Below are 12,551 nucleotides of genomic sequence, written 5' to 3'. Positions count from 1 at the left end.
CCAGGGTTACAGGCGCCTACCATGCCATGTTAATTTTTGTATTTTTAGTAGAGATGGGGTTTCACCATGTTGGCCAGGCCTGTCTTGAACTCCTGACCTCAGGTGATCTGCCCACCTTAGCCTCCCAAAGTGCTGGGATTACAGGCGTGAGCCACCATCCTCAACCTAAAATTTCTTAATGTTACAAAATCCTAGTCTCACTCTGCTATTCTCTATGAGTTCATGATTTTCCTGATTTAAAATCTATGGTAGTTGTGCTTCTTATAAATTTATGGAGTTCACGTTTTGCTCTTCAACTATTTATGAGACCTGTGGAAAAATGCCCTTGAGATAGTTTGGGAAAAAGTTATTACAGAATTTAAATTAATATCCCAATGTTTTAGAAATGCTAAAAATCTTTGCCATTAAACACTTATGCAAACAAACATCCTCTCTCTCTGTATTGCCTCTCTGTCTTGCTCTTCCACAAACACAGAAGCACTATAATCACAGTGAAAAAAACATTTCAGAATCTCCAACACAAGAATTTCATCGTCTTTAACAGAAATTTAACTGAATGTAGTTACACATATGTATTAAAAGTAAAACATTCAGGTTGGGTGCAGTGGCTCACGCCTGTAATCCCAGCACTTTGGGAAGCTGAGACAGGTGTATCACAACGTCAGGAGTTTGAGACCAGCCTGGCCAAAATAGTGAAACTCTGTCTCTACCAAAAATACAAACAATTAACTAGACATGGTGGTGCGCACCTGTAGTCCCAGCTACTTGGGAGACTGAGGCAAGAGAATCACTTAAACCTGGGAGGTGGATCTTGCAGTGTCAAGATCACACCATTGCACTCCAGCCTGGGTGACAGAGTGAGACTTCATATCAAAAACAAAACAGAAGTAAAACATTCAGTAAAATGCATTAATCACTTTATTTACCAGATTTCAGAACAGTGATAACATTCAGAGATATTCTGTTCTATGGTGTTGAAACAGGCTATAAGGAGATAATAACGCAATAAAATAAATGTTATTCAACAAAGAAAAACTATTTTGGCTCTGGGGCATTTATATGTCAATATGAGAGAAAAGTAATTTATACCAAATAAATTTCATAATGTTAGAAATATTTTTTAATAAAGTAAAAGAAAGATGAAAGAATACAAATTTAAAAGTTTTGAGAAAATTTAATATCCAAGACAGGAGTGTATATGTATTTATAAAACCCAAACTAGCAGAATAAGGGGAAATATGGCAAAATAAAGTAACATTTAATGTTTTATGAGCGAGACCCTTTCATTCACCAAGTCATTATAACTAAAAGGAAAAATTCATACATTGCAGGAGGATTTTCCAATCTTGATGCCCCCACTTAGTCATAGTAGAATGTTGTAACTCCATTTGTGGAGTAAATGACACAAGTAAGTGATCATGACTTTTGAGTTTCTAATTTACATTGGGAATTACAGCCATAGAAAGTGATGCGGAATAATGAAAAGTACACAACCATCTAGGCATTATATAAAATTCACGTTTTACTGACTGACGTTTGTAGCAGGGCATCTATGATAGCAAAAGAACAAAAAGATTTCTACAGTTGTAATTTTTTCAGAAAGCTCATTTTCCCTTTAGAGTTAATAGATTTGTAAACAGTTTACATAAATAACTTGTAAGATTGATACAGTATTTACTGGGAAGCTATCCTTTTGTTTAGGATGTTGTTAATGTATTTTATATCAGCAAATATTAATTCTATTTGCCCACTTCTCTCTTTTTTCTAGATAATATTTTGTATCTAAATGTTACACATTTTATTTAGATAAAATATTTATATATTTATTGGCTTTTAAAAATATTTAAGAATAATTTATTGTTAACAGTCCACTACATTATATTAACTACAAAGTGCTCGTAAGTGTTGTGAAGCGTAGACCCATTTCTTGCTAGTGAAAATGATTCGGTTTGACTGAATACATAACACATTTATATGAAACATTAGAAGTGTGAGATAGTGAGACGAAAACCCTGGGTTAAGCCATCAGACTTCATTGATCTCAGCCACTTTGGATAACTTCCTTACCCCTGACTGGAATTGATTTTCTTATTTTTTTAAAAGATGGACCTGAACTCTCTCAAGAGTATTTTCTGGCATAGAATTTCTATGTTTCCATGATAGAATTCAAACAATAGTTACAAAAATAGTGCAATGGTAATGAGGAAGCACTTTATGGCATGTCTGTGATAAAATTCTTACCATTGAGACATTGAACTAATACATGGACAAGGTGAAAAATGCAAAGATGACCCATAATTTATTAAATGAAAAACTTGGAGCATGTAACATGCATATACTGGTTTAAATTGTATGAAAACAATGCTTAGCAATACAATATACTCTGAAATTCCTAGTTTAGTGTCTAATTGTTGGGCACCTCATTTTGGTGGACCCACGGTCCTCGCAATTCCTCGTGTTAAAAACTGATCTTGAACATATTCGAATCTGAACCCCTGGTCTTTCCCTGAATACCTTGTCTCCTCCTACCATGCCTTCACAGCAGAAGCAGGAAGCTGCCCTCATGATTTATCTTCCTCCCTGGCTCCCTTACCCCACCTCAGTGCCTCACTGGTCTTTCCTCCCCCAAAATTGCTTCTTTTCCACTTCTCTTCTTTTTTTTTTTAATTTATTTATTATTATTATACTTTAAGTTCTAGGGTACATGTGCATAACGTGCAGGTTTGTTACATATGTATACTTGTGCCATGTTGGTGTGCTGCACCCATCAACTCGTCAGCACCCATCAACTCGTCATTTACATCAGGTATAACTCCCAATGCAATCCCTCCCCCCTCCCCCCTCCCCATGATAGGCCCCGGTGTGTGATGTTCCCCTTCCTGAGTCCAAGTGATCTCATTGTTCAGTTCCCACCTATGTGAAAATCCACTTCTCTTCTTTATGTGACTCCTGTTCTATGGCTCAGTCTTTCATCATTTTGAATGTAGGTTTGGAAATAACTTTCCAAATTATCCTCCCACCTGTAATATTCGCTACTTCAACTGTATCCTTAACCCAATAAATTATTATCAAACTAAACTGATTGAAGATGTAAGGCTACATTAGCTGACTTTAGGTTAGTGGGACCTTTTCTTTGAAGTTAATGAAATAACTTATACTAAACTCATAGGAATATCACTAGTAAAAATAAGAGTTAACATTTATTGAGCATTTACCATGTGTTCCAAATGCTATACATTAATTAACCTGTTAAATTCTTGTGAGTTCTAGTTATTTTTCAAAACTCTGTATAAACGATTCACTATTTGAATTATTGGACATTTTAATCCCAATATTTGTCATGGTGTAGACAAACATCAATTTCTAAGCCACTGAAGTTGTTGCAGTTATGAGTGGACAATAAGGTATTGAAATATTTTCACTAGTTATATTTATTCAAACATTAATGATGTGAAATTGGTGATTGAAGAGTTTTAAATTGCTGTTTTACTACATTTTACAATTTACTCTGAATAGGGTGTAAATTAGTTTAAAAACTATTTTTGCTCTCTTGCCAAGCTTTTAATTTTATTTTCTGTTTTAATTTTGTCAAACTTTAATAATACAAAAATGGGGAAATATTTCTGTAAACAACAGCATCTGCCTAGTATACATACACTTATGTTTATATTACGTTTAACTATGTTAAAAGTAACACATTTCTCATCCATTTTGTACTAAAATACATAGTGACCACATACTTCTATCCTGAGATAAATGCTCTCAAAATTTTAACATATACATTTAATGTGTAAGTAGCATTTCCAGATTTTTGGTGTTGTAGTGTTTGAATAGTTTAAACATTATAAAGAAAACAAATAAAACGTTGTAATCTGAGCACCATAACCTTAAACAAAGTAGATGGTGCCTTTCCTTTTCCAGTCTGTGAAAAACAGTGGAGCTCTCCAGGGCAATGAAATCGTTTCCATGTTTAATGATGCAAAGTGATGAGTAAGACAGATTCTCTGCTGTTGAAAGAAAATGATTTCATAAAGGCAGTCATTACCATCAGTGTGTATGCTGTGGTCATGTCTCTGGTGTCCTAGGACAGCCCTCACATATGTCAGTGTTAGCATCATTCTTTTTAGGGAAAGACTGAGAGTGATAAGACCTATTTAGTTATGATAGTTACATCATCTGGTAATTTTCTTCCCCAGGGGGAAATAGCGGAGGATAAAAAGATACTCAAAACCCCACTGGTAATTGTGAAAAAATCTCAGCCTTTATTGAGGTCTAGGCATATTTTAGCAATGGTGACAGAGGAGCACAGCTGTTTAGTTTTCCCATCCCATCTCTAGGTTCAGTCCCCAAGTGACCCAGAACCAGGCCTTTCATGCAGAGCAGTGAGTGACCACGTGGCCTAAGCTCCCCATTTTCTGAAAGGACTCAATATTACCATTTAAATTTACCATCAATAATGGTGATAGCCTCATAGATACAGGGACAGGATTGCAAGTAGATGTGCATCAATAACTTTAAACATGTTCATTTTGTAAATCTACTGAGGCCTTTTTCTCATTTTTATTAACCCTGAGACTTAACAAAGAAAAATGATCTAATTGTCCCTCTACTCCTGTAAAATTTTGCACGAAAAGATGGAGAATATGCTCAGAATTTTCTGATTATTCTATTCCTTAGGCCATTAACTGAGATGATTTTTGAGACAAATAACTACAACAGTATTGATTAATTCTAATGTGCCCCCAACACATTGGATTTGCTTACATAACACAGTGCTGTTCTAAAGAAATTTATAAAACTATTTTTGCAATTTGTACCAAACAACACTGAAATCAAATGAATAATAAAAGAGTTAGTTTTAGTTTACTCTTAAACCACATAAACTTAAAAAAACACAACTAACATTAAAACGAGAAAGCTTTGTTATCAAGAATGTTTTTGTTTGAATATATCATGTATTTAATGTGCTTTTAAGAATCTGAACAACTTTATGTGTTTTCTATTTGTGTAGTTTAAATATTTCAAAGAGTATTTGCATACTATTCTATTTTCCAAATTTTCTTCTCCTTTTCACTTTTACACGCTGGTTGACTTCTGATTCTTATAGATAAATAGCAAATCGTATTGAAGGAAATGACAGTATAACATAGTATCAATTGATAATCGTGTGAGGATACAGATTGCCTGTGGGTTTTAAAACACATTAATCATGAAAGTCACCTTATATGTGCATTGTGACATGCAGTTTTGAAAGAACTTTGCGTGTCTTTGCTATCTGATAATCACATCAGCCCTGAGCTCTGTGCTGAGCAAGGCTTGCTCTTTCCATTTAATGGATGCGCTGAAAGATGAAGACAAGGGCTGTAAAATCCCCATGCTTGTAAATCTTTTTTTTTTTTTTTTTTTTTTTTTTTTTTGAGGCGGAGTCTCGCTCTGTCGCCCAGGCTGGAGTGCAGTGGCGCGATCTCGGCTCACTGCAAGCTCCGCCTCCCGGGTTCCCGCCATTCTCCTGCCTCAGCCTCCCGAGTAGCTGGGACTACAGGCGCCGCCACCACGCCCGGCTAATTTTTTTGTATTTTTAGTGGAGACAGGGTTTCATTGTGTTAGCCAGGATGGTCTCAATCTCCTGACCTCGTGATCCGCCCGTCTCGGCCTCCCAAAGTGCTGGGATTACAGGCTTGAGCCACCGCGCCCGGCCCATGCTTGTAAATCTTATACAACTATAGCAGCAAAACAATTTTATAAATAGAATAAAAGCAAAAATATCAATCCAATTCACATTCACATATTAAATGATGATTTCCTGAAATTTATACTTTACATCAACTTCTGACCACCATAGTGAATAGCCTTTTAAATTTTGGCATCTCAATAGCACTACATCCTGTAGGGTAACTCAGTCCTAGCACACAACCTTCTTACTTCCCAATCCAAGTAGTCCTTTGATAACATATTTTGTCCCAGATGCAGTGGCCCAGTGACAATACCTGACACAAACAGAAGCATGTAGTTAATGATGCTTTCTATATTTGAGGTCCAAAAGTGAAGGAGTAAAAGGGACAAAGAAAATCTAATATGTTGATTAAATAATCAAGTCATACATGCCAGTGCAGATTGATTTGATTGATTTTAGCTTCTTTATTTCTAAGGTAAAAGTAAATTAAGTAGGCTCATTCCTACTGACTTTTTTTGAACACATAAGCAGACTAATGTAGCTATATTTATAGTATTATTTTCTCGTAATCTTAGTAATTATATTAATTACTCAGTTAACTAATTAATTAATTCCCTTTTATGTCCATACTCTGTTTCCGTCATCCTTGCTATGTATGTAACAACTATACTACATCTAAGTATTATATATTTTAATTCAATCATTTTATGGTAATCTCTTTCTAGTTTTCTAATTTTTACCTTAAGCATCTTTTAAGTGTCTGTCCACGTATGCACTGGCAATTCTTTTTTTTTTTTTTTTTATGTTGGGAATATTTTTTTTTAAATTTTTATTTTATTTTTTTTATTATTATACTTTGAGTTCTAGGGTACATGTGCATAATGTGCAGGTTTGTTACATATGTATACTTGTGCCATGTTGGTGTGCTGCAGCCATCAACTCATCAGCACCCATCAACTCGTCATTTACATCATGTATAACTGTTGCATGCACGTTGAACATTCACCACATTTTCTAACTGTTGCATGCACTTGCAATTCTAACTGTTGCATGCACGTTGGACATCCACCACATTTTCCTTGCACACTGGTTTGGTTTGGATTTGTGTCCCCGCCCATATCTCATGTCAAATTTTAATCCCCAATGTTGGAGGAGGGGCCTGGTGGGAGGTGATTGGGGTGAATTTCCCTCTTGCTGTTCTTGTGATAGTGAGTGAATTCTCATGAGATCTGGTTGTTTAAAATTGTGTAGCCTCTTTCCCTTTGCTCTCTACTGCTCCAGTCATGTAACACGTGCTTCCTTCCTCTTCACCTTCTACCACTATTGTAAGTTTCCTAAGGCCCCCCCAGTGATCCTTCCTGTACAACCTGAGGAACTGTAAGCCAATTAAACCTCTTTTCTTTATAAATTATCCAGTCTCAGGTAGTTCTGTATAGCAATGTGAGAACAGACTAATACACCCACACTTCCACCGCTGTACAACCAATTTTCTACAATTCCTACTGCACAAAGCTACAATAAACATTATCATACATACTCTTGTGGATTTCAATTATAATTTTTCTACATATATGCATGGGATTGAAATTGCTGGATGAGAGGATGTGTGCATATGTAATTTTACTAAGTAACAACCACAATCTCTTTCCAGCCAAAAATGGCTCTAAATACAATCCCCAAAATAGGTGTCAATTCCACAGTCCTATCAGGCTGCCTAAGGATTTATAGGAACTCTCACTTCTGAGAAAATTTGGCTTTAACCAACTTTTTATTTTTTGCCAGAATAAGCATAAAATGGTAGTTCATTGACACTTTAAATTTCATTTTTGAGGTTACAAGTGATTTTGAGCTTGTTATATCCTTATTAACTTTTGAGCTTTCCTCTTTTATAACTTGCCTATATATTTTTTTCTTAGTGTATTATAAAGTTTCTTTGTATGAAACAGAATATCATTTCTGGATCAGAGTTTGAGATTGCAAATGTTGTCAGCTATTTGTGTCATTTATTAGTTATTTTGTTCATATTCTTACTTGAAAGGAAATTGTTAATTTCATCCAATTGAATTAATCAATTTTTGTGTTTTTTTTTTTCTTTCAATTATCTTTAGCTAATATGTGGTCAATCCCATGTACTTTTTGGACTAGGAAAAGCAACATTGGCCATTTTGAGCCTCAATCTTGTGGTCATGATAAAGGCTGCAATGACTTGACAATGGAGCCACCTACTTACTCACAATTGCTGAACATAATCTAGTTTGCCAAGAAGGAGTTTCAGTATAGTCCTGAATTTTATTTTTTCCTTATAATATTTCCCTACCACTGGTATTTTTTTTCTTTACATTGTTTTATGTTAGTGGTCTTTTTAAGACAATAAAATCTAGGGTATATAGATGGTCATAATATACAGGATTTTTCCTGTAATATCTAGATGTAGAATGCTATATGGGCACATCTATTGTGAAATATATATGCTTAAATATGTATATAAACACATATATAGATACATATATTTAAAATAGCACCATACTATATTGTGGTAACACCTTGACTTAGGCTTACATTGGTTACTTCATTGTGAGTTCTTTTTGATAATACATACAATACCTTCCTATTACTATTTAAGTTTGTAATCACTTTTACTTCCCCTAAATGACAATAATTTCAAACTTAACATTTAAAGCTATATCGACTTTTGCTTTCAGTATTTAGCAGTGCTAAAAAGTTATTGTTTTCATTGTCTGTGTCATATAAAATGTTACTCTACTTTTAATATCTCAAAATGAATTAGATACTGTGCTGATTATATCTCTGATATGAACTGTAAATATTCATTCATAATTATTTTTATTTAGTATTTGTTCTTTTATGGTTAAACTTCTTAAACCAGTATTTGAAGAAGATTCAATAGATTGGAAATGATCAGCTGTAAGTAAATAGCTTCCTTTGTCTACAGGATTCAACTTTGCAGTATTTTCACATGTTGGAGAGCTATAAAAAAGCATAAATTAATTTTCCCATAAATCTTACTGAGAGTTCAATTCTTGCCTTAAGAAGCCTCTGTGGGATGGAACAATATTCACTTTGCTTTAATGTTTAACATTACAGCAAGGTGGCTGAAGAGATAGGTATTTCATGCCTTCTCCAAGATGACAAATTGCTGACAAACCTGGATCCCGTGTGAATCAGCGTTGTTCAAAAGGAAATATTTCACATAGCTTTACTAGATTTTGGAATAATTTAATTCTCTAAATAACATTGTTATTGTTAGATGAAGCTTTGCTTCAAGATAATTACCTACTCTCTGCAATGGGCATTATCATGTAGATATTGTATAACATTTTCATTGTCTTAGAGGTTTTCTCTTAAAAATGTAATGCCATTTATATCATATCATGCCTAACTTCAAAGTCTGTTTGATATTTATAATCATGGAATTGATTTTTAAAGCTATACAGGGTAGACAAGCTGGCGATGACTTTGTTGAGTCTTCCATTCTTGATGCTGTACAGAGAGTTGACAGTGCAATTAACTCCACACGAAGACATTTATTTTCACAGTAAGAATTTATTTTATATAGATTGAAAACTTGTTTTCATTTCTGTTCTACTTGGTTTTTATCATCTCCATAAGTCATATTATAGTGCATAAGATTGCAGAAGAGTGCTTTCTTTAGTCCTTGTGTATGCGTCCCCATCTGGGCTAGCTATCATTATCAGTTCACCTTAAAAAAGGGGACACTTCTTCCCCATAGAATCTAAATGGCATTAATATATGCCAAAGGTCCATGCTATACAGGCTGACAATAGACACTAGGTAATGGGCTCTGTTACCTCAGCATCCACCAAACAGTGTCAGATGCAGTGCTCCTGCAATGTGTGAATTGAGAATGATTATTAAGTTGAACACACCTCGGTATAAACTGGGAGGCTACGACAAACATTATGTTTAGGATATTTGTCATTTTACTTTATTTTAATTTGAATTGGAATGTTTGTGGACTAGTGAAAACTTCCAATCCCATTAACTTCTCTGTGTTTGTGACATCAGGATGTATTAACAACAACAAAAAAAATGATTGTTGGTTTCATCATAATGGAATGAAGTACATATTCAGTATTTGCAGTTAGTGGTCAAAAAGGGACATTGTAAAATCCCAAATTGAGTCTCATCTGGCTTCCTGCACATCCATAAACAGAATGGCTTTGTGGTCATGGGCGTGTGTTCTAGAACCACGCAGCCGATTTATATTCTCTCCTTGATTGCTCACTTCATTACTTTCTGTCTGGGTGACCTTGGGCAAGTAACTTAACATCTTTGTACCTCAGGCTCCTTGCCTGTAAAATTGGGATAACACTAGGATCTACTTCATGGATGTGTTTGCTAGGAAGAAAAAATGAGATAATATGTAAAAAGTGCTTCAGCAGTGCCTGGAGAATAGAAAGTGCTTAACCAAAGTGAGCTACTAGCATAATTATTATTATTCTGTGACCTCAAGTTATTAAGATTCAAGACATAGAGGATGAGATGTACCTTAGTCGACCAAAGTCTCTAAAACAGTTTGCTTCACATTCTCAGTGCTTTTAAATTTCTTTTTAACATATTTAGTTCAGTTCTACAAATGTGCATAGACTGCTACTGTGTGGTGGTCAGTGGGCTTGGTATTTGGGATACAAGATAAATAATAGGTCAATATCTCATCAGTAACCTAGTTCTTTCTTTAGCAGAGGAGACAATATGTCAGCAATTCAAGTACATCTTACTGAGTATATAAGAGACGTATTTAAGGATACAGGAGTAATAGAGAAGATGGAGTGATAGCTTGTCAGAGCTCTCAGGGAAACTCTACAGGGAGAGTGAGGCCTGAGCCGGATTCTAAAGGCAAGCGGGAATTTCTAGGAGATTACACTAAGGAAGAGAAGGTACAAAATGCCAAGTCTTGCAGACCGAGGTATTGCATAGTACTTCAGAAGGTTTACTGAGCCCCCTAGAATCCATTCATTGACCCCTCCAGTTTAGAACCCCACCATGGATGTTGTTTACTGCATAAAACTATTGTTTAAATCATCCATTCATTAAAAACATATATTTTTGAGTTCAGCACTGGGACTAACATTTGGAATCAAGTTGTTAGCAAAATAGGAAAAGAGCCCACAGCTCCTCTGTAGAGCTTCTATGGTAGTGGTGGAGCTTTCATTCTTCTCGAACGTTTGGGAAATGCCTTTTTAAATGCACAGTATTTGCAAGCTTCATGGATTCTGCAGTCTTGCTTTGTAAAGAATCATGTGTTTTGTCATTTGCAGAAAACCTCACACCTCCAGTGACCTGCTGGCTCAGTTTCATTACCCGCGTGACCCACTGATTGTGGAAACGGCAAGAGCAGGGGAGATTTTTGAGCACACGCTACAGCTGATACGGGAACGTGCGAAGCAGGGACTCACTGTGGACTTGGAAGGCAAAGGTCAGCCGCAAAACCATTCTGTTCTCGGCCTACTGCCCACAGAAAACTGACTACCACCTTAGCAATGGACACTGAACTTTTAATCTCCAGAATATCTTGGGATTTAGAAATTAATTTACTTATTATTTTTACCAAATAAATACAGATGTTTCTCATAGGAACTGTAATTCCAAAGTAAGGATGATAAATATATATTCAAACTTGTCTCAGCTTTTGACAGTTATAAGTATAGAGAACAAATTTAGGAAACTTATATTAAGTGAACTTGCATTTCAAATGTAAAAGATATTATTGTGTCTTACAGAGAAATGCTTTATTACCAGGGGAATATTTTTCTACTTTATCCTTGTAATCACCTGAATCATTCAGTGAATTTACTTGAAATTTCTTCTCCACTTATAATATTTATAATCCCTCCCCAATTCTTTTGATTTTTGTTTTTTTCTGTTGTTGTTGTTGTTGTTTTGCTTTTTGGTATATGCAAGTTCTTGTGTATTTCTTTTTAAAACCAGACATCTACTTAGTATATGTCAAATGAGATGATATCGAAAGCTTTCAGATTTTCTAAGTTGTTCTCTTTCAAATGAAATAAATGAAGATTCTTTGCTACATACTATTTGTGCTGTGAATACAGCATCAACTTCTATCGGCTTACCCTTTCTTTATTCTCCTTCAGAAAATCAACCGAGACATGGTGCAGAAGGCCTATCTGTGAGCTTGCTTCAGTCCTTAGAGCTCTGTACAATTTCCCTAACGGGCATATGACTGTCCCCGGCCAGCCAGTATGATGGGTTTTCAAAGCTTCTTTAGCCAAAATATCCAGATTCCCAAGATTAGGATATCTCAGGATCCAGCCAGGAGCTGGCTAACACAGATAAAGTGCAAATGGTCCCATTATCGCTTGCCAGTTTCTGGGGATTAAATAGGGATGGTAACTTTTCGTACGACTTAGTGAACAGTCTTTGTAGCATTGGGAGAAAGCTGGAATTTTAAGCCCTGTTAAAAGGTAGAGCTCCAAGCATGTCCCTTATTATTTTGCCTGTTTGCCAGGGAATGACAGCTTATAGTAGTTCAGAAAGTTGCTGCTTAATCCCTCCTTGTCAAATATCATGTGGGTTAATATTCACATGATCCATAGTGACATTTCTTTGACCTTGTTCTCTAGAAGCACAAAACTTGAGAGAAAAAATTCTGAAATGAAACAAACAAAAATCAACAAAACAATTCTGGGATGTGGATGAACAAATCCTTGCCAACATCGTTCTTGTAAAGGCACAGAGTAGAAGTTAGTAGCTGGCTGGCACCTGTTCTCTTTCCATTTTGCTTCTTCTAGCAGCTAGCCATTGTTTACAGGATGAACAGTACAAAAATAATCCAGGGATCTTCTGGAAACATCTTTTAGTGTTATAGAATGAACCC

General features: G+C 35.4%; 1 protein-coding gene across 3 annotated transcripts in view; it reads left to right on the top strand.

Moving 5' to 3' along the window:
• Positions 1-12,551, top strand: part of PXDNL (peroxidasin like) — a 507,521-nt gene that overhangs the window by 400,575 nt on the left and 94,395 nt on the right. For all 3 annotated transcript variants that reach the window (XM_065519201.1, XM_045398234.2, XM_045398235.2), the window contains 2 exons: positions 9,122-9,230; positions 10,975-11,132. In XM_065519201.1, the coding sequence (XP_065375273.1) occupies positions 9,122-9,230; positions 10,975-11,132 (267 nt within the window). The remainder of the gene's footprint in view (positions 1-9,121; positions 9,231-10,974; positions 11,133-12,551) is intronic.

This window comes from Macaca fascicularis, chromosome 8 (genome assembly GCF_037993035.2).
Source record: "Macaca fascicularis isolate 582-1 chromosome 8, T2T-MFA8v1.1".
NCBI classification, from domain to species: Eukaryota; Metazoa; Chordata; class Mammalia; order Primates; family Cercopithecidae; genus Macaca; species Macaca fascicularis.
Note: the sequence above shows the minus strand (reverse complement) of the source record. Positions and strands in the feature narration are given on the sequence as shown.